General features: G+C 34.3%; 1 protein-coding gene across 1 annotated transcript in view; it reads left to right on the top strand.

Moving 5' to 3' along the window:
* Window positions 1-18,770, top strand: part of LOC107004549 (photosynthetic NDH subunit of subcomplex B 3, chloroplastic) — a 39,831-nt gene extending 21,061 nt beyond the window's left edge. Inside the window, exons 3-6 of the mRNA XM_015202782.2 lie at window positions 16,759-16,812; window positions 18,115-18,177; window positions 18,315-18,377; window positions 18,496-18,770. Of these exons, the coding sequence (XP_015058268.1) occupies window positions 16,759-16,812; window positions 18,115-18,177; window positions 18,315-18,377; window positions 18,496-18,531 (216 nt within the window). The 3' untranslated portion in view covers window positions 18,532-18,770. The remainder of the gene's footprint in view (window positions 1-16,758; window positions 16,813-18,114; window positions 18,178-18,314; window positions 18,378-18,495) is intronic.
* The last annotated feature ends 1,722 nt before the right edge of the window (window positions 18,771-20,492 follow it).

Raw genomic sequence — 20,492 nt, 5'->3', positions numbered from 1 at the left:
TCGTGAGGCCATTTTTGAATCCCTACATGATAATTGTGTGTCGCGCAGCAGGCAAAAAATCCTTGCTATCCGTAGTGTTCTTTAGCAGCCTGCTCGCCTATGTTCGTGTCCTCCCCAAGGAACCTTCCGGTGGTTCTTGTGGTTTAGTGGCTGTAATTTTTGATCCTCTATACTAAATCTTACGTATATAAAATCTTTTTACAAGGTTTGGACTTCATATGATCCTTCCAAACCTTCACCAAACATAGGGACGTCAACTAGTTCAATTTACCTAATTTTTAGATATCAAGGACTTTCTTTTATGCTAAGGATCCAATACTTCTCAAACAAGATATTTAAACTATTTTATGTCTAAAATAATCATTATATAACATATGAGGCTCGAGTGTGGGTAATGAAAATTACGAGGTGTTACACACCCTCTCTTATTCACTATTTTTTGAACCATAGATTGGAGACATGTTTATTGCTTGATTTGCAGATTGTCGGTTTGATGAGACAGTTTTCCTAAAATTAGAGGGCAGATAAAAGTTAAATAAAATGATAAATTTTGTGGAAAAAGGTATCATTGTAACATCTTGATCCATATTCTTATATTTGTGAGAAAGAAGTACAAAAGATTATTCATCTGTAGAAAATTGCTAATCAAATGCCACACGTATTTATATATTTGAAAAGTATTACTATATCACATATCCGCCAAAGAATGTCCAAATTAGAATTGATGCCCCTATAGGACCATCCACTTGGGTCATATCTAATGAGTCAAAAACACGCCTAAAGCATGGTAAACCATTGGTTCTATGAATCAAAATCCTTGAAAAAGAAAGATTATCTGCCAAGCTGACACTATGAAAGCATCTCATATAGAAGTTCAAAATTTAAACAAATTTGATATTCATGAAATAATCAATGAACTTGAGACTCAAAAAAATAATTATCACATCCGGGAATCACCCCCTAGACGTAACCGACGCCAACGTCCTCGAAGAAGACTAAGACTAGCCTCTTAGAATTCATCATGACATTCATAGGTTAAAAATGCAGAAATTTTAAGTTTTTCGATTACTTCTACATTGATGTTTACTAAGACCTAACTTACTCACAATATATGTTTATCGAGTATAAATAGACCCTTCATATAATAAGATTACATAGTCTTCTACTTTTATTTCACAAGCATAGAATAGAAACAAAATCTCATAAGAGGTCTACAATATGTCTCATATTAAACTATCTAATAACGAATTCAACAATTGAGTTTAACCAATACTTCAATACAACAAAGAATCTCATATAGGCGATAAAACAATGGACTCGAAATGAAAAGGAAAGAACTAAAAGTCTTATACTAGGATAACGTTAATAGCTTGATAATGGCCTTTTCCTTGGAAAGTTAGGACCTACCGAACATTTAGGGAATATCCAAGTTCTCTTCAAAGGCCTTCTATAAGCTCAACGGTCGGATCCTACATTTGTAGTAAACATAAAAGATGGGTTAGTACACACTTGTACTAAGTATGATTCTATTTACATAATACAAGTGAAATTATAATAAAAAGGGACATTTCATTAAAGCATGCTATTTTACTTTAAAAAGCATTATGCATATCCAAGAAGTCGTATAACCCAATAAACACATAACTCTTAAGTCAAGTCTATATACACACAATTGAACACATAATCAAGACAACTCTATCATTAAGTTATAACATCTATAAGCATAGATAAGAGTTCATTACATCATAACAAAAGCAAGACAATTACCCATAAACCGTCATTAAGTCTACTAGTGCAATGACTAAGCAAAACCCTATAACCTTACTCAACCAAGTAATCTCAACAAGAACTATAAGGAATGCACAACTTAACGTACCATATCATTAAGAGATAACATAATCATACTTTAGCAATAGAGATCAACCACATGTTCATAAGTGAAACCCATAACATATAGTGTCATTTACATGTAAGAGTCAATCACATATATAACATATACATTATAGAATATAATAATAACCTCCTAAGGCTTCCTTCAAGGCAAACTAGTGCAAGGCATAGGTAGAGTCCCATACCCCTACTTAGACTAAGTCACACCTCTTAAGTCACCCTAGTTAGTGTTTACATCCTTACTTCATTTTATTTTTAGGAAAAATTTCCTTAACCGACATAGACCACAAGAGCTATGTGTTGAATCTAGTGTTGTAAAAGCTTACACCGAAGCAAGGTGGTCTATCGACCAAAGTATTACCAAATATGAACATAGAATCTAGGTGGATCCACTAGCTAGTATTCCTATTGTGGAAATATAGTTTATGGATCTTGAGAGCTATCATAGAAACATCACTCTATGTTCTTTTTGGAAAATGAAGCTATCCACCCCGCGAAGACTATGGTGAATCCTTCCTTCCCTCCATGGAATTGGGTAATTAAGAAATCAACTTTGAAAGAACCTCTTGGCGAAAGGAATCCCAAGAGTGAAGAACCCACACCTTAATGAAGAATAACACAAAATTGAAGTGAAATCCTAGAGAAATTGGTCTTCTTAGTCAAGCTTTGTTCTTCCTTCAATAGAAGATTTTTGGAGAGAGAAGGTAGAGATAGATTAGAGATTTTGGGTTTTGTTTTGATTATTTTATTTAGATGAGTTAAAATGACTTAAAACTGACCCTTAGGCTATACATGATCACCCGCTAAATTACCAACAACATCCTGTAACGACCCACAAGTAAACAATAGAAGTTAGAGCATCATTGAGCCGCCACACGACAAATGAGACTTCAAGAAGTTTCACATGAGACAGTTGTATCATTCATTGCATAATAAACATTCTAAAATGAGACACCCTATAATGACCCACAAGTACACACTAGAAGTTAGATCATCCTTGAGTCGCCACACGACAAATGAGACATCAAGAAGTCTCACATGAGCCACTTGTATCATTCATTGCATAATAAACATTCTAAAATGAGTAAAATTTAAAACTTTCTTCACACACAAAGATATCTTTGCATAATCAATATGCAAACAGAAGACTTTCATTAAAACATTAAACCTTTACAACATCTCATTGAACCATCTAAACTTTGGAGTATACAATATTTGGGACTAAGCCCATACAAGACATAAAATAAAGACTAAGACATAAAGTAACATGTGGATATTGTCCTCGAATAGATAAAGACTCATCAATACTTCATCTCCGATCTTTAGAAACTTATCCATCCTCCATGGCATATCAAGACTTCCAATTCCCTATACTTTAGTCAAAAAGGGAAAAGAAGGGGTTAGAACATTAGATGCACTAAGTATGGAAGCCATGCAAAATCCATGAAAAAGGGACATTTAGTAAATTGCATGCTTTCCATGAATTTTGATTAAAACACAATACTATTAACATACGAACAACATTTAACACCTTAGGAACACATAAGAAATTATTTAAGCAATTAATATTTTTAGCAATATTATAGTAAACTCATGCCAACTTACAGTAAACTAACTTTACTATTACAGTGAAGATTCTCAACTTCACAAGGGATCCTTAAGACCACCTATAATTAGGTACACACTTGCATCATATCAAGCACATGAACATGAGATCGTCCTACCAAAGGTGATTCTAAAATTCACTTGAGTGAGTTGGGAAATGACCTCCCATACAATCCCTTACACACACTCAAGATATCCTATAGATTACCTAGGATAAAATTATTCTCACTTAAAAAAAATAGCACATGTAATGTGACATTCTCCATTAAAAAGAATCAACAAGAGAAGGTTCATGATTAACCTCTTCAAGATTACCTAAGTAATCCTTGAGACTACATATGTTTGTATCATGTCTACTTAATCAGCTAACTTACTTAACTTGAGTCATTATTAAGACTCATTTAGGTAAGATACGAAGTGACTATTCCTATGCCTCCTTCACACCTTAACTAGACAATCCTTAACTACTCTAGATAAGTATTTATTCATTTAACATGCTTTCTTAACTTAAGCAATCACATTCCTTATTTCATTTAAGAGATATTCATCACATAAGGACATCCAAGTTATGGTCTTGGATAAGACATATGGATCTTCACTAACATCTTCAAATCCTATTGTCCAATGTATACATAACATCCCATAACACCACCTAGACTTCATAGAACTTCTCCAATACTAGTAGGTATCCCAGATGATGGGAATATGCAATAACTAACATAGACTATGGTAGCAAATCATGGAATCCGTAGTTGTAACAAACTTCGACGGAGGGTGTTTTAGTTGCCAATGGTTGGACATGGACATATCCCATGTAGGCACATACTTAAGGAATATGAAGAGCGTGCTTTGTACTGTAGCCTCATACATGAACTAGATCAACTTACCTTACCATACTCACTGGGTGCTAGCCTTTTTTCTCATAGTGTAATTGACATTAAAGGTTCATACAAAGGGGTTGCATATCAAGTTCATAACTCAATAACATTAACCCTACCAAAAAGGTCCCCTAGGGATGCCTTACAATGGAGACAAGATAACTCATAATGACTTTCCTAATGATTATATGATGTCGTTCCATCCAATCAACCTCATGTCCATCATTTATTAAAAGAAGGATAGCATTACGACTTTCGACATCAATGTTCATAACCTTACTACTAGGTTAATGATTTTACATAAAGGACTATCTTAGAAACATTCAAGGTCTCATACCATTTATACATACAAGACTAAGAGGCTTTATCATCCTAAGTCAAAACATCTCATATTCACATTCATACATGCATCAAGTAAAGGACTCAAGTCTACCAAAACAAGACACAACATACTTCACTCTAGCACATATTACATGTCATTGTAAAAGCACATTTGAATAACCATTATAATCTTAATTCATCTTAAACAGTACTATATCATCATCATTAAAAACATCATAGACTCATATAGTCAAGTAGGAAAAGTCATGTATCAACTCTAGGACTACACACACATAAAGACATTGTCATAGTCTAATATGATCACCTAATATCCATAGAAGAAACACACTTTCACGTTAATAACATATAGATGATTATGATCATACATCACTAAAGTCAACTAAACAAATCATCATAATACTTCAAGTATTTTTGACACGGCCATGATCACCATAATATATAAAGTAACACTGAAAAACAAGGCCACATCATTCACATAACACTGCCATCATAAGTGAACCACACCAATCAAATAATATATACAAAATCTATACATAATATTAAGATATTTAGGGCAGCATACCACCCATTCAATCTCACCACTTCAATCCAAAGCTAAATCATCCAATTCTATACCATGAGGCCCTTACCCATGACCATGAACATCAATACAATGCATAAACTATAATACTCAATGAATCTAGGTCAATTTAATATAGATTTATCAATCTAAGACAATTAGACATCAATTGAATAAAATTCTTACACCATTCAATAGCCCTTAGAAAACTACACTAGAATTCAAAAGAATTATGTCAATATCAATTCAATAAGCTTAATATCCAATGGATTTAAGAATGTACAATACTCAATTTATCAATTTGAAACAGCCTCTAAACCATAAAATGATAATCTATACAAAAATAAGAATCCTATAACAATATACACATGAATTCATTAATATCAAATCATGATCACATATCCCATATTTTAGTTAAATTGAGAGACTTGAGACGGTCAAGGGTTCATGGATAATGTCATTTGAAAACATCAATTATACATCAATAATATCATATCTTAATGTTTCACAACATTTCATGCAAGAACCCAAGACATAGAGTAGAAATTGGACTTTTCATCTTTTTGAAATCTTTGAAAATCATCTTTGAAGTTGAGTTTAAGGTGATAGAAAGCCTTAGATTAAGAACTCACATAACTTATTATAATAACCCTATGATAATTGAAGAAAAAATTCCATTGAGGATCCATCTTCAAGCTCCATATTCACCTTGAGCTCTCATGGAGGTTTTTGGAGAAACTTTGGAAGGGAATGGGTTTTGATCTAGATGCTAGGGTTTAAATGAGACTTTCGTGACTTCTATACTCTTAAAATACCATAAACACCCAAAATAATCGTCCTCCTTTTTTATAAAACTTGGGGTGAATTTCCCAAAAAACCACCAAGTCTTCAAAGAAAGTTGGTAGAAAATTGCAGCACCATTGACGCCAGCATTGACAGTCCATTCGTGAGACAACGCCCCGTCGATGGGGTCCATTGGTTGCTTCTGTAGATCCTTAACATGAAGAATACATGGATCCAACGACACCACGCATCGACGGTCCATCGTATGGTCAAATTGCCGTCGAATGGGGCGGTCGATTGCCACTGCCTGACAGTGTTGAGCTCCACGTTGAGGTCCTCCTTCTAAGGCTCCTTGTGGGTCGTAGGTGGAGGCGTACGTAGAAGTTATTACTATAAATATGAACGTCTACGTATTAAGAAAATTCCCAAACAAGTTCAACATCAATCAAGCCACAACAAGCTAAAACACATCAAAACTAACAAGGATGTCTAAAAGCTATCATTCTAACTTCACATGATGTTCTTCGATGTTTGACCTCCAAATCTTACCAAACTCAACATGCGGACTCTCAACAATATTATCAATAATATAAGGACCTCATAAAATAATTAGTCACATAGAAGCAGATTAAATCACTTAAGAAACATAGGTGACTAGTCGTTGAATGTCTTGGTCGTCCCTTGACGTTTGACTTCAAACATCACCCAAATCTTGAGACACTGCCTCAAAAATCATTTTAAACTCTCTTAAGACTTCAAGACTTCCTGTCACACACATTTTTACCTAGTTTCACCTAAGTCATTTTTGGAGGTCTTATACACCGCTCACTTAAATGGGTCTTTTTGTGATGTCAAAATGCTTAAAATACGATTTCAAGGAATCTCGTAAGTGGCCTCGCGTCGCGAGGCTAGTTCCATATTTTATTTTTGAAATTTAGGTTGAGGAAGTAGACCTCGTGGCGTGCACGCATATCGAGGCAAAATTTGTCAGGCTACGTGTCAGCTGCCCATCGTGCATTGACTGCCAAATCTAGGCTACCCCAAAACTGTTTTGGCAGCCTGCCTACCCATGTTGGCGTACTCCTCAAGGACCCTTCGGGTGGTACTTGGTGAGTCGTTCTTGGACCTTTGGACCCTTTGTACTACATTTTACCTATCCAAATTCTTTTTGCAAGTATTAGACTTATTTGACTCTCCCTATCCTTCCACCAAACATAGGGCTGTCAACTAATTCAATTTAGCTAGTTTCCGGATATTATGGATGTTCCATGACGTCATGGATGTAAAACTTTTTGGATGAATTCTAAACAATAATTTTGTCCTAAAACAGTATTATCAACCTTAGATCAACTTCTAAGGCTCTAACTTAGGTCTTGACTTTTCGAAGTTTTACATTATCCCCTCTAAGGAACATTCGTGTCCGAATGACACTAATCCATTAAAAGGAAAGGATAGACTTAAGACTAGCATCCCAACAACAATATTCAAGATCGACATGATGTAGAATTTCAAGGAGTGTCTCACCACTCCATTCAACACATAATAATGACATTTACATAAGTAACCCAAATCATCAACTTTGACACATAAGAGCTCAAATCATAACATGAGGAATTTCCTTGTAAACATATAATTATGCTCAATATCATTTCATGAAGGCAACAACATACCAAACACACAAATACTGCAAATCAAGCAAAAGAGATTTTTTCCATGAAACACATTTTAGCATAAAACTTTCTTAACACAAATATGCAAAACTTTGCAAAACCAGTCAAGTTCAAAGCAACTCATTATTTTCATTATTAGTAAGAACAACTAACCTTTAGGAAAGAGATCAGGATAACGGGACTTCATGTCGGCCTTGGTCTTCCATGTTGCTGCCTCAACTAGGTCGTTTCTCTGTAACACTTTCACGGAGGCCACGTCTTTGTTCCCCAACCTCTATACTTGACGATCAAGGATTTTAACCGGAACCTCATCATAAGAGAGGTTTTTTTTAATAAAAAGACCTTCAACAGAAAGAATGCACTTGAGATTACCAATGCACTTCTTAAGCATGGGTAACAAGAAAAACAAGATGAACCAAAGATAGTTCAATAGGGACTTTCAACTCATATAGAACCTTGCCAAACGTTTGCAAGATTTCATAGGGACCCACATAACGAGGACTCAACTTCCCTTTCTTGCCAAATCTAACCACCCCTTTCATAGGCAAAATTTTCAAGTATAGTTTATCACCTTCATCAAACTCTAAATCCCTTCTCCTATTATCGGTATAAGACTTTTACCGACTATAGGCTGTTTGCAACCGGTTCCTTATGATATGAACTTTCCCCAAAATCTTAAAACAAAAATTGAGACAAGAAGCAAAGAATCCCCAACCTCAATCCACCCAATAGGAGATCTACACCTCCCTATTACAATCCTTTGAAAGGAGCCATATATATGGATGAATGAAAACTATTATTATATGAGAACTCCACCAAAGGAAAATGCTCATCTTAATTTCCCTTAAAGTCAATGACACAAGCTCTAAGCATATCTTTAAGAGTTTGAATAGTACCCTCCATTTGACCATCCATTTGAGGATGAAAATCGGTGATTGACTTCTCTTGAGTACCCAAACCTTTTATAATACCTTCAAAACCTAGATGTAAATTGAGCACCTCTATTCGATACGATGGACAATGGAACCCCATGAAGACTCAGTATTTTGCCAATATAGATCCTTGCATAATCTTCCGCCGAATAAGTAGACTTGATGGGAATAAAGTGAGAGGATTTGGTCAATCTATCCATTATCACCCATGTAGAGTCATATTACTTTCGAGTTTGAGGCAACCCAACTACGAAATCCATGTTAACATTTTCCACATCCATGTAGGAATTTGGATTTCTAGTAGTAAACCACTCGGCTTTTGGTCCTCGGCCTTCACTTGTTGGCAAGTCGGACACTTTTCAACAAACTCTGCAATATCCCATTTTAGGACATCCCACCAAAACCCCTCTCTAAGATCATGGTACATCTTTATAGAACCCGAATGAATAGAGTAACGGGATCCATGAGCTTCCTCATGGTTCCTACTCCTCAAATCATCCACAGTAGGCACATACAATCTCCACTGATACATAAGAACAACATCCCCCCATTGGGAGAATGACTCATTCATCTTTCCAAGAACCGATTCTTTCAACTCCATTAAAAATGGATCAAGGTGTTTCTTAGACTTCACCTGAACCACAAAAGACGACTCGGAGTTATGATGTACCACTACACCACCATTTGGAGAATCTTCAATTCGAACCCCTAAACTAGACAACCTATGAACATCTTTCAGTAGGATTCCCTTGGCTTCTTTCACATGAGACACACTTCCTATAGAAAATTGACTTAGAGCATCCGATACGACATTAGCCTTGCTGGGGGTGATCGAGAACACTCGTGTCATCGTCTTTCAACAACTCTAACCATGTCCATTGCTGGAGATTAAACTCATTTTGGTGAATACGTATAGAATACTTTTATGGTCCGTTGTACACATCAACATAAACCCCATAGAGATGATGCCTCCATATTTTCAAGGAAAATACCATGGCCACCAACTCAAGGTCATGAGTCGGATAATTTTTCTCATGAACTTTGATTTGCATAGAAGAATAGGCAATAACTCTGCCATGTTGCATAAGAACATACCCCAACCTAATGGATGCATCACAATATACCACAAAACCCTTAGTACCCTCTGATAGGATCAATACCGGAGCGGAAGTAAGCCTTCTTCAACATTTAGAATCTCTTATCACATGCCTCTGACCACTCAAATTTCACATTCTTTTGAGTCAAGTTTGTGAAAGGGGAAGCAATGTATGCAAACCCGTCAATAAACCTTCAAAAAAAACCGTCTAGGCCTAAGAAACTCCTAATATCCGTAGAATCCAAAGGTCTTGGCAAATTTTTCACGCTTCGGTCTTTCTTAAATAAACTTCAACACCCTTACTAGAAATAATATGACAAAGAAATGCTACCGACCTCAACCAAAACTCACATTTACTATACTTGGTATTCCTTAAGCACTTGTAAAACCACTCTCAAATGATCTATGTGATCACCCTTAATTTTTGAATGTACCAAGATTTCATCAATGAAGACAATGACAAATGAATCTAGGTAACTTTGAAAAACCCTATTCATTAGGTCTATAAAGGCCGACGGAGCATTCGTGAGACCAAAGGACATTACTAAGAACTGATAGTGACAAATATCTAGTTTGAAATGCCGTCTTGCGTATATTTTCACCTCTCACCCTAAGTTGGTGATATCCCGATCTCAAGTAAATCTTTGAAAAGTAACTCGCACGTTGGAGTTGATCAAATAAATCATCAATCCAAGGGAGAGGATACTTGTTCTTTATTGTTACTTGTTGAGTTAACGGTAATCGATGCACATTATAAAGGACACGTCCTTCTTTTTCACAAACAATACTTGAGCACCCCATGGAGAAATACTAGGCCGAATAAAGCCTTTGTCGAGTAAATCTTTGAGTTGAGGCTTCAACTCTTACAATTCGGCCCGAGCCATCTGATAAGAAGGAATTGAAATGAGATTTGTATCCGATAACAAGTCGATACCAAAATCAATTTCCCGTTCGGGAGGAATACTGGGAAGATCATAAGGAAAGACCTCCGGAGATTCCCTTACTACGAGGACCGAATCAATAAGAAGAATCTCTGAGTCTAGATCTTTGACTCTCACAATATGGCATAAACACCCTTTTGAGATCATCTTACAAGCTTTCAAATAAGAAATGATAAGACCTCTAGGAATAGAATTCCCCCCTTCCACTCTGTAACGGGTTCATTTGGAAAGTTAAACTTCACCATCCTTATTCTACAATCTATGGAAGCTAAAAAAGCATGAAACCATTCCATACCCAAAATAACATCAAAATCAACCATATCGAGTTCTACTAACTCCACATGAGTAAATCTATTGGGCAAAAATAGAGGACAATTTCTATATGCTCTCTTAGAAACAACCGGCTCATCCACGGGGTATTCACCATAAAAGGTTCATTCAAGATATCATGAAAAATGTCAAACTTTCTAGATACTAGAGGAGTAACAAATGAAAAATTAGCACCAGTATCAAGTAAACATATACATCAATAGAAACATTCAACATACCGGTCACAACATCGAGAGAAGTCTCTTGCTCACCTCTATATCGGAAAGCATGAATGCGATTTTTCATTGGATCATCAACATTAGAACCACTTTCTTGTCCACACCCCTTGTATTTCCCCTTCAAATTTAGGCAATCTCTAACTTTGTGCCAACTTTTGCCACACCTAAAACAATTGTTCGTCCCAATGAGGCAATCACCATAAGGCTTCTTGCCACACTTTCCACAAGTTGTCTTCTTACATGGTTAACTAGTACCACTTCCCTTTTGAGACTTAGGGTTAGACACCCTATCATCACGAGCCTTAGGGAACTTTGAATGAACTTGACTGGAGAACCTCATTTTGAACCTAGGATTGTCCTGGATATCAAGCCTACCCTTTGAAGAACCACCGTCAAAAGACTTGGCCATATTTGCTTCCCTGCTCTTCCTCTTCACCCTAGTCTCTTCCACTTTTTAAGCATGAACCATGAGACGCGAAATGTTCATATTATCATGTAGTATAGCCGAATGACATTCTTCTTTCCAGTCATCCGACACTCCTATCATAAAGTGACTCATTTCATCTTTAGGGTCGGAAACCAAAGAAGGAGCATAGCTTCACAATTTAGTAAATTTCATAGAGTAGTCAAATACACTCATACCTCCTTGTTGAAGGTTGATGAATTCTTAAACTTTGATTTTCCTTTTATCCCTAAGAAAGAATCTATCAAGAGAAGTCTTCTTGAAAACCTCCCATGTCACCTGTCCACCCCTTATAGGCCTATTGTCTCTCCATCCGACGTAGAAAGTTTGGGCCATTATTTGAGTTGGTAGGTGGCTAACTCGGCGTTCTGACTTGTAGTCAACCCCATAGCATAGAGAATCTTTTAGGTTTCGTCATTGAACTCTTGGGTGTCTTCCTCAACTTTGGACCCATAGAAAGTAAGAGGATTCATCCTAGTGAAATCCCTCAAACGGGAGGCCATATTGCTAACTTGTTGGTTTTCTTGGAGTCCCACCTCCGGATTAGCTTGGGCCGTCATATCTTGTACTTGAGTAGTGATGCCTTGTTCTTGGGTTGTAATGGATTGGTCCATTTGGTGAAAATATGCCCTTATATCCCCATCCGCCATAGGAGAAGGAGCAACTGGAACTTGATCATGCATAACAAAATTCTTCAAGTGGAGGCACTTGGTTGTCTTGTGCTCCCGCATTAGCGATGCCTTCCTCATCCTTTCTTATGGATGCTCTTTGGGTATTCTTACCTATAACAACCATATAAGGTTTAGGTGAAAGCACACATAAAGTAGACCTTAGAGGCACGACATAGGATTACAAGAAGATGAGAGTTTCCTAAGCATCACATAATTTCTCATTCATAAGTATGGCGCGCTTCACAATTATGAATAAGAATCTACATAGACGTGGTTTAATGAAACATCAATCCCAAAGGTATTCAACCTCATGCTCTGATACAGAGTTTGTCACATTCGGAATCACACCCTAGACATAATCGGCGTTGTCGTCCTCGAAGAGGACTAAGACTAGCCTCTTGGCATTTATCATGACATTCATAGGTTAAAAATGCGAAAAATTTAAAACTTTTCAATTACTTTTACATTGAGGTTTACTTAGACCTTTCAGTTACACACAATATATATATTTATCGAGTATACATAGACCCTTTGTATAAGAAGATTACATACTCTTATTTCATATGCATAGTATAGAAACATAATCTCATAAGAATTCTATAATATTTCTCATATTAAACCATCTAACAACGAATTCAACAATTTCATTTAACCCATACTTCAATACAACAAGGAGCCTCATATAGGCTATACAACAATCATCTCAAAATGAAAAGGAAAGAACAAAAAGTCTTATACTAGGACAAGATTAATAGATTGATAATGGTATTGTCATCGGAAAGTGAGGACCTACCGAACTCTTCGGGAATATACAAGTAGTCTTCAAAGGCCTTCTATAAGCTCAACGGTCGGATCCTACATTTGTAGTAAACATAAATGATGGGTTAGTACACACTTGTACTAAGTATGAGTATATGCACATAAAACAAGTGAAATTGTGCTAAAAAGGATATTTAATTAAAGCATGCTATTTTACTTTGTAAAGCATTATGCATATGCAAGAACTCATATAATCCAATAAACACATAACTCTTAACTCAAGAAAATATACAACACAATTGAGCACATAATCAGGACACCTCTATCATCAAGTTATAACATCAACAAGCATAGATAAGATTTCATAACATCATAACCAAAGCAAGACAATTACTCATGAGCCCTCAATAAGTCCACTAGTGCAATGACTAAGCAAATCCCCATAACCTTACTTAGCGAAGTAAACTCAACAAGAACTATAAGAAATGCCCAAATTAACATACCATATCATTAAGAGATAACATTATCATACTTTAGCAATATAGATCAACCAGATGTTTATAAGTGAAGCTCATATCACATAGTGTCATTAACATGTAAGAGGCACTTACATATATAGCATATACATTATAGAATATAATAACAACCTCCTAAGGCTTCCCTCAAGGAAAACTAGTGCAAGGCATAGGTAGAGTCCTATACCCCTACCTAGGCTGAGTCACACCTCTTAAGTCATCATAGTGAGTTTTTACTTCCTTAATTAATTTTACTTTCGGGAAAAATTGTCTTAATCGACATAGACCACAAGAGCTAAGTGTGGAATCCAGTGATGTAAAACCTTACATCGATGGAAGGTGGTCTACCAGCCAAAGTAGGACCAAACATGAACATAGCATCTAGGTGGATCAACTAGATAGTATTCCTATGGTTGAAACATAGTTTATAGATCTTGAGAGATGTCATGGAAACATCACTCTATGCCCTTTTTGGAAGATGAGGCTAGCCGCCCTGCGACGACTATGGTGAACCCTTCCTTCCCTCCTTGGGAAGGGTCCATCCCTTATCTACAAGTTCACTCCGTGCTAAGCTAGAGTCCCTTTTGAAATGTCTTTAAAACATTATTAATATTAATAGATTAGTTTAGGTCATAGGGTCTATCCCTTATATTATAATCAACATCATAACTCAATAAGAATTGCATGGGTATTGTCCTTTGATTACAATTGTTACTTGTGAGATTAGCACATTTACATAATCAAACCATTATAAGGAATATTAGTAAGTTATGACTATACTAATAACATATACATCTTATCCAACATCTCACAAACCATAGTCAATACATTTCAATTCAATATCATACCAACCCTAATCAATCTTATCATAAGGTGTACTTCAATATAACTTCATAACTAAACACAATTAATCATAATTGAAGTAAAGGTTAAGATCATAAAGACTTATTCAATCTCCTTCACAAGCCATAATCCATGGTTTTACCATTAACCACCCAGTTCAACCCAACAATAGTGTGATATCATCATACAACATTAATTAACATAATAACAAGGTCAATTGTATCATTACTATCCAAATTAACTTCAATCCATAACCTAGGATTAGGGGAATAGGGTTCATAATGAATTCTTCAAAAAATAGATCCAACCCCAACAATACATTACCCTAGGCAGTCCATGAACAAATTAAAATAGATAAAACAAGTCTAGAATCAATATATTTTTCGATCCCCATCAATTCATAAGAAAGATAAAAAATTTGGGGAATTTGGAGAAAGGGACATGATCTACATAAAATTTCATCAATTAATCAAAAATATACACTTAATTAGTCATAGGAAATCACTATTGATCATCAATTTAAAGTTTAGAAGAAAACCCATTACAGTTGGAAAACCCCATGGAATTGGGTAATTTAGAAATCTACTTTGAAAGAACCTCTTGGAGAAAGGAATCTCAAGAGTGAAGAAACATACCCTAATGAAGAGTAATCCACAAAATTTAAAGGAAATCCTAGAGAAATTTGTCTTCTTATTCAAGCTTTGTTCTTCCTTCAATGGAAACTTTTGGGAGAGAGAAGGTAGAGAGAAATGAGAGCTTTTGGGTTTTGTTTTGGAAATTTGATTTACGTGAGTAAAAAATAACTTATAACTGACCCATAGTCTATATATAATAACCTCCTAAATTAATGAAAATACCCCTTACTTAAATGAGTCTTTTTGTGAAGTCAAAATGCTTAAAATATGATTTCAACAAATCTGGAAAGTGGCCCCGCGTTGTGAGGCAAGTTCCATATTTTATTTTTAAAATACGAGTTGAGGCAGTTGAACTTGTGGAGTGCACGCGTAGCGAGGAAAATGTTTCAACGTTGCGTGTCAGTTGCGCGTTACACAGTGACTGCCAAATCTAGGCTTCCCTAAAACTGTTTTGGTAGCCTGCCTACCCATGTTGGGGTCCTCTTCAAGGACCCTTGGGGTGGTCCTTGGGGAGTCACTATTGGACGTTTAGTTCGCACTACATTTTACCTATCCAATGACTTTTACAAGTTTTAGACTTCATTTGACCCTCCCAATCCTTCCACTAACCATAGGGACGTCAACTAGTTTATTTTAGGTAGTTTCTGGAAGTCATGGACAATCCTTAACGTGTTGAATCTGAAACTTCTTGGATGACTTCTAAACATTAATTTATGTCTTAAAATAGTATTTTCAACCTTATATCAACTTGTGAGGCTCTAACATAGGTCTTGACTTCTTGGAGTGTTACAATAATGAAATATTCATAAATTTATGAGATGTTGAAACAAGTCTCAATCAATCAGAAATAGTGGTTTATTATGTTTCTTATATAATGTTGCAACAAATATCATGCAAGATAATGAGGATCTTGAAATTCAATATGTTATAAAATGTCGACAAAGAAATGATTGGCCAAAATTTTAAGAACCATTCAATCAGAGTTGAATTCACTTGCCAAGCGTGAAGTTTTTGGACTTACTGTTCAAACACCTAATGGTATCAAATTTGATGGTTGCAAATGGATTTTAGTGCGAAAAAAAAATGAGGAAATGATACAATGGTATAAAGAAAGCCTTGTGGCATAAGGATTTCCTCAAAAGTCATGTCGTCGATTATGAAGAGAAATAATGAGTCTTCTCCTCTCTTTACTTTCTTCTTATTCTATCGTTTTAACAATTTTAAATATATTGTTTTCCTAAAAATATGTAGTGCTGCTAGGTTCTAGCTAATCATAATTGTATATCTGACTAAAATTACAAGGGTATTCGGAAAGCTAACTAAGAGAATTTAGATAACTAACTATTAAAAAACAAAACAAAGTTAAGTAACTATTCAGGAATTCAACAAAATTTCTGTCACTTTAGATAGTAATGAACGTGTGTCAACAATTAGGTGATTGAAATTGTATTGCATTTGTTACAAGCTTTGTTCATTTTACGATAGGACTTAACAATTACTAATCAACATCTTTTATATGAATGCACAGATGCTTTATCGAAGATATATTTGAATACATCAATCTGTATGTTTTATTGTTGCACTTGTTTTGATCTTGAATAGTAATGCGTCTACCTTTTGGCATGCAGGGAAAGGTGATGAATTGTGGAGGCGGTGGAAGCTGTGGTACTTGTATTGTGGAGGTATAAGTCTGTTCTTAGTAATAAGACATAATCCTAAATTGTTTTTTCTTTTCACTACAGATTGAAATATGAAATGCATTAACAGTTGGTAGCAGTATAGCGACCATTTTACACACCTTCATTAACTTGTGATAACCTACATAAACCATATATCTTCTTGGAGTTACAACTACGACACACTGTAACTACAATGATAAAGAGAATTTATATATATATATATATATATATATATATATATATATATATATGTGTGTAAAAGATTAAAGAATTACTATAAGAAAATATATTAGTTAAAAATATACTTTATTACTCTCTCTGTTTATATTTATATGTCATCTTTATTAAAAATAGATAGTTTTTTTAATGTTTGGAATTTTGCAAAAGTAATATATGACTGTTTTTTTAATTTTATTCCTTAGAGTCATTAGCATTGAAAGTATGAATTTAACCAATATAGGAAAATTAAATGATTAATTCATGTTCAAAGGTCAAATAATTAATTAAAATAAATATTTATTTATTGAAAATTTGAGTTCAAGAAAATATAAAATAAGAGTACAACGATAAACTTGCATACTTCTCTTAAGGGACGTAAATCTAAAATGCTGAAGTAATTTTTTCTTAATAATTGTGATAAATATTATTATGACAACTAAAAAGAAACGAAGAAAGTATTTTTTATGTCTTCTTCCTATGATTTACATGTCCAAAAGCTAATCTCAATCAACTTTGTTAAACGTTCCATGAAACCTTTCCTCTCCCAGCCATTTCGGGTTAAGAAGATGTGAAAGCGTGTTTATCTCTNTATATATATATATATATAACTTCCATCAAAGTGTCTCTTCTTCTTAGAGAAGTTGGTACAATTATTAGCGACTCCCAACAACTCCAAACCTTCAAGTCGAGGATTATGCTCAAAGTTGTTCAGTAAATATCTCAAATGGACCAGAAGTAGGAATTTAAATGGGAGATATCCACAACTTTCAGGCTAGAAACTCTAGTAACACAGTTCTATTAGCTTGTTAGAGGTTTTTACATACATTCAGGAAAGTTCACTGATTACATAAGTATATAAACACATTTTAATTAGATGTTAGAATTTTACGCCTTTTCTCTGACAACATAGATGGATAGTGCAACACATTTTAATTAGACGTTAGAATAAAATTGGTCTGTACATCACAATTTGACATATCTGTTGAATGGTTGGTAGTGAGATTACATAATAGGTGGCTAAACATGTTAGTCTTACAGATATTAACTTTCCATATTTGTTCCCCAAATTTATTCCTTGTGACACAGATTATACAAGGAAAGGAGGTACTGAATGAGAGAACAAATACAGAACTCCGGTACCTAAAGAAGGTATGGGCTTCTTCTTTCAACTTTTCTTCTGCAACCCCTGCCACATTGTATTATGATTATGAGTAAAAACTCTTTGTTGTTGTCAAGATACATATTGTACAGAGTTGCTCATTCAATTTTTATTTATGTGCATGCAGAAACCTGAGTCATGGAGATTGGCTTGCCAAACTATAGTTGGAAATAAGGAAAACTCTGGGAAGGTATCTAAAATAGCCAACAATTTATTATCTTATGATTATGAAATGTTGTTGAGTCTAAGAAACAAGTGTAAATGAATCCTTATCTCATAAGCTACTGGTGTTCCCATAATATATACAGGTAGTGGTACAGAGGTTTCCTCAATGGAAGAAGTGATAATAGATGAACTGTGAACACCGAGAGTATAAATCTCTTGAAACTAGATAAATCATCGGCGCTGGTGAAGTACCTAAATAAGCATATTGATGATTAGTCGACATTGTTTTCAACTGACTACACTCTCAAGAATATTTTATTTTATAATACAAAGATGAATTGTAATAGTTTTTTAGTCCTACAACCAAAAATATTTAATTCTAACTCTTAATACATTTTATTATTTATTCTTCGTTTTACTCTTTAACTTTTTCATTATCTTAGACGTGAATCCATAGATAATAATTCCGTTAAAAGAGAATAAGATTTTTTTTAGATTTATCTGTTCAAAAATAAATATAAACATTTAATTCATCAATTTCGAGTGTTTTCCCTTATAGAAGGTGTCCACATACACAAAAAAATCTTACGTATCTTATTAAACTAGTTTTGAACTTGATAAATTTAATAGAAACTCAAAAGCACGTGTTTTGGTCTTTCATTAAATAAATATGAAGAATAAATTTTTTGAATTAAATGATGTTTCAACAAGTCCTCTTATTTAAAGTCTTTCACCGCCGATACATTATTCATATATATATATATATGTGTGTGTATAACTTCCTACGCGACACTCTTAGAATTTAGAAATTTACTTTTATATTTCCTTCTTCTTATTTATTTTCTACCTCTATTTTCTTTTAACCTTTAAACTTGTTTTTTCAACTCTTGTATCTCTTAAAATTATTAATATGTTCCTTCAGTTGCGTCTCTTGAAGAACTACTGATACAAATTAGATAAATCGTACACATTGTTGTATAGTCTTGTCCATGACAAAATTCATCTCTAATTTCTGTGGAACGTCGCCAATTCCTTGGATGTCCACTCCGGATCTTCACAAAAAAACTAAATAAAAAAAAATACAATTTCTTTTCGTTTATTCCTATATTCAACATGTCTACGATTCTTAAGCAACTAATCACAATGATGACAATTTTGTGGTTTATACATACTTCCATTTGTGGGATTTTTCCTTCTGTCAATACTATGTCTGACACTTAGGTTAGTGTTTTCTTCAATGATATTTAAACTTTTAAATTTTATGAATTTATCTAGAATTAATTGTCTTTTGTGTTATGAAAACTTTTTACGCATTCTTGATGTAATAAGAATTGAGAAAAAAACAACAAACTGAGATAATGATTTTTGCTGCAACTTGATAAGGTACTTGTACCTTTTCAATATATTGAAAGTTGAACAGTGTTGTTAATAATATCTCCAAAATATTGTAAAGTTTTTCCCATGTGAAAAAGTTACAATTCTTTTAAAAAGCTAAAATCATTTGAAAAACTCACAATCAATTGGAAAAGTCACAAGCATTCAATGTGAAAATGTGTCTATTTTTTATAACTTTAAACAAAAATATGATATGAAATATTTTGAATTTGGGCTAAAACTTTTGGTATTAGTTCTCATCTAGATTATTTGAAATTATCAACCAATTGGACCAATGGTCTATATAGTTGTTTAAAAAAAATGTAGTTCGAAATAAAAAACATTTACTAAATTGGGTGTTAAAAAGAAGAAGATTAGAAAACATATAAATTTTTGGTATAAAAAGATGAGAGATCCCCTATATATAGCAAACAAGAGTAGTCTGAACAAGTGATTATTGTCTCTTATCATATAAGTCACAATCTTTAGAATAGTCACAACTCATTGGAAAAGTCACAACTCCTTGGAAAAATAACAACCCTTCAAAAAAGTCGTAACTCTTTGTAAAAGTCACAACCCTTCAATGTAAAAAGATGTTTTCTTTTAATGTATTTTATATATTATACTATAATATGGATAAATTTAATACATGTACTAAAATTAGTGTTTTCAGAAGAAGATGAAGAAGAATGAAAAACATTGAAAACGCGTACTATAAAAATTTGGGGGAACACTTCTATTTAAAGCCAACAGAGGTAGTAAATAT

This window comes from Solanum pennellii, chromosome 11 (genome assembly GCF_001406875.1).
Source record: "Solanum pennellii chromosome 11, SPENNV200".
Classification (NCBI taxonomy): Eukaryota; Viridiplantae; Streptophyta; class Magnoliopsida; order Solanales; family Solanaceae; genus Solanum; species Solanum pennellii.
This window is presented reverse-complemented; position numbering and strand designations above follow the sequence as displayed.